The sequence below is a fragment of the Tupaia chinensis genome, unplaced genomic scaffold, assembly GCF_000334495.1.
Source record: "Tupaia chinensis unplaced genomic scaffold, TupChi_1.0 Scaffold000201_1, whole genome shotgun sequence".
In the NCBI taxonomy this organism is placed as follows: domain Eukaryota; kingdom Metazoa; phylum Chordata; class Mammalia; order Scandentia; family Tupaiidae; genus Tupaia; species Tupaia belangeri.
This window is the reverse complement of record NW_006159676.1, coordinates 3,479,777-3,480,625: the sequence shown is the minus strand read 5'-3', so window position 1 is coordinate 3,480,625 and position 849 is coordinate 3,479,777. Positions and strand designations below refer to the sequence as shown.

Genomic DNA, 849 nt, shown 5'->3' with positions numbered 1-849 from the left:
GCAATCCCTTCTCCTCCATTCTCCTCTCGGGATCTTGGGCACGCACGCACACGCACCTGGCGGGAGTTTAAGCCACCGGGTCTGGGACGCGAACCGCGGTCAACTACATGGGAGTCCAGCGACATAGCCATGACGCTAACTGCTGGTTCCCCCGATGTGAGTTTTAAGCTACCAGGTCTGGGATTCAAACCATGGCCAACGACGTGGGAGTCCGGCGACAGAACCATTGCTCTGTCCGCTGGTCCCCATGCATGCATCGTCCCACCTGACACTCAGGAGAAGCTGGGATGTGCGTTAGGGGCAGGGCCGCGGGTAACGGGGTCAGAGGTGGGCAGACCTGCACCACGCAGGCGTCTCTCGGTAACGGCAACGCTCTCTCTCCAGCCCCACCAAGGCCAGCCTGTACGGAGCCATCCTCTTTACCCTCCAGCAGACCCGCTGGCTCCCGGTGTCCAAAGCCAGCCTCATCTTCATCTTCACCATGTTTATGGTGTCCTGTAAGGTGAGCCTTTCAGTGCCCAGGGCCCTCCTGGCTTAGCCAACACCTCCCCACACCTCCTGGGCTGGGAGCAGAGAAACTGAATACCCTCAACCTGATGCAGCTGAGACAGGACGGCCCAGCTCAGAAGGGAAGGGAGCTTGCCACTTCGATGGGCGGAAGGAAGGTCTTTAAAAGGCAAGACTCGAACCAGCAGTTAGCATAATGGCTATGTCGCTGGACTCTCATGTAGTCGACCGTGGTTCAAGTCCCGGACCCGGTGGCTTAAAACTCATGCCGAGCGTGTGTGCGTGTGTGCCCAAGATCCCAAGAGGAGAATGGAGGAGAAGGGATTGCGGTGTGGCCATCCC

The 849-nt window shown here is 59.0% G+C and overlaps 1 protein-coding gene across 1 annotated transcript in view; it reads left to right on the top strand.

The window, feature by feature from the left end:
- TMEM38A (transmembrane protein 38A) overlaps positions 1–849 on the top strand; it is a gene marked incomplete at its 5' end in the record, with an annotated part of 16,307 nt that overhangs the window by 14,482 nt on the left and 976 nt on the right. Inside the window, 1 exon segment of the mRNA XM_006147191.2 lies at positions 385–502. Coding sequence (XP_006147253.2) covers positions 385–502 — 118 coding nt within the window.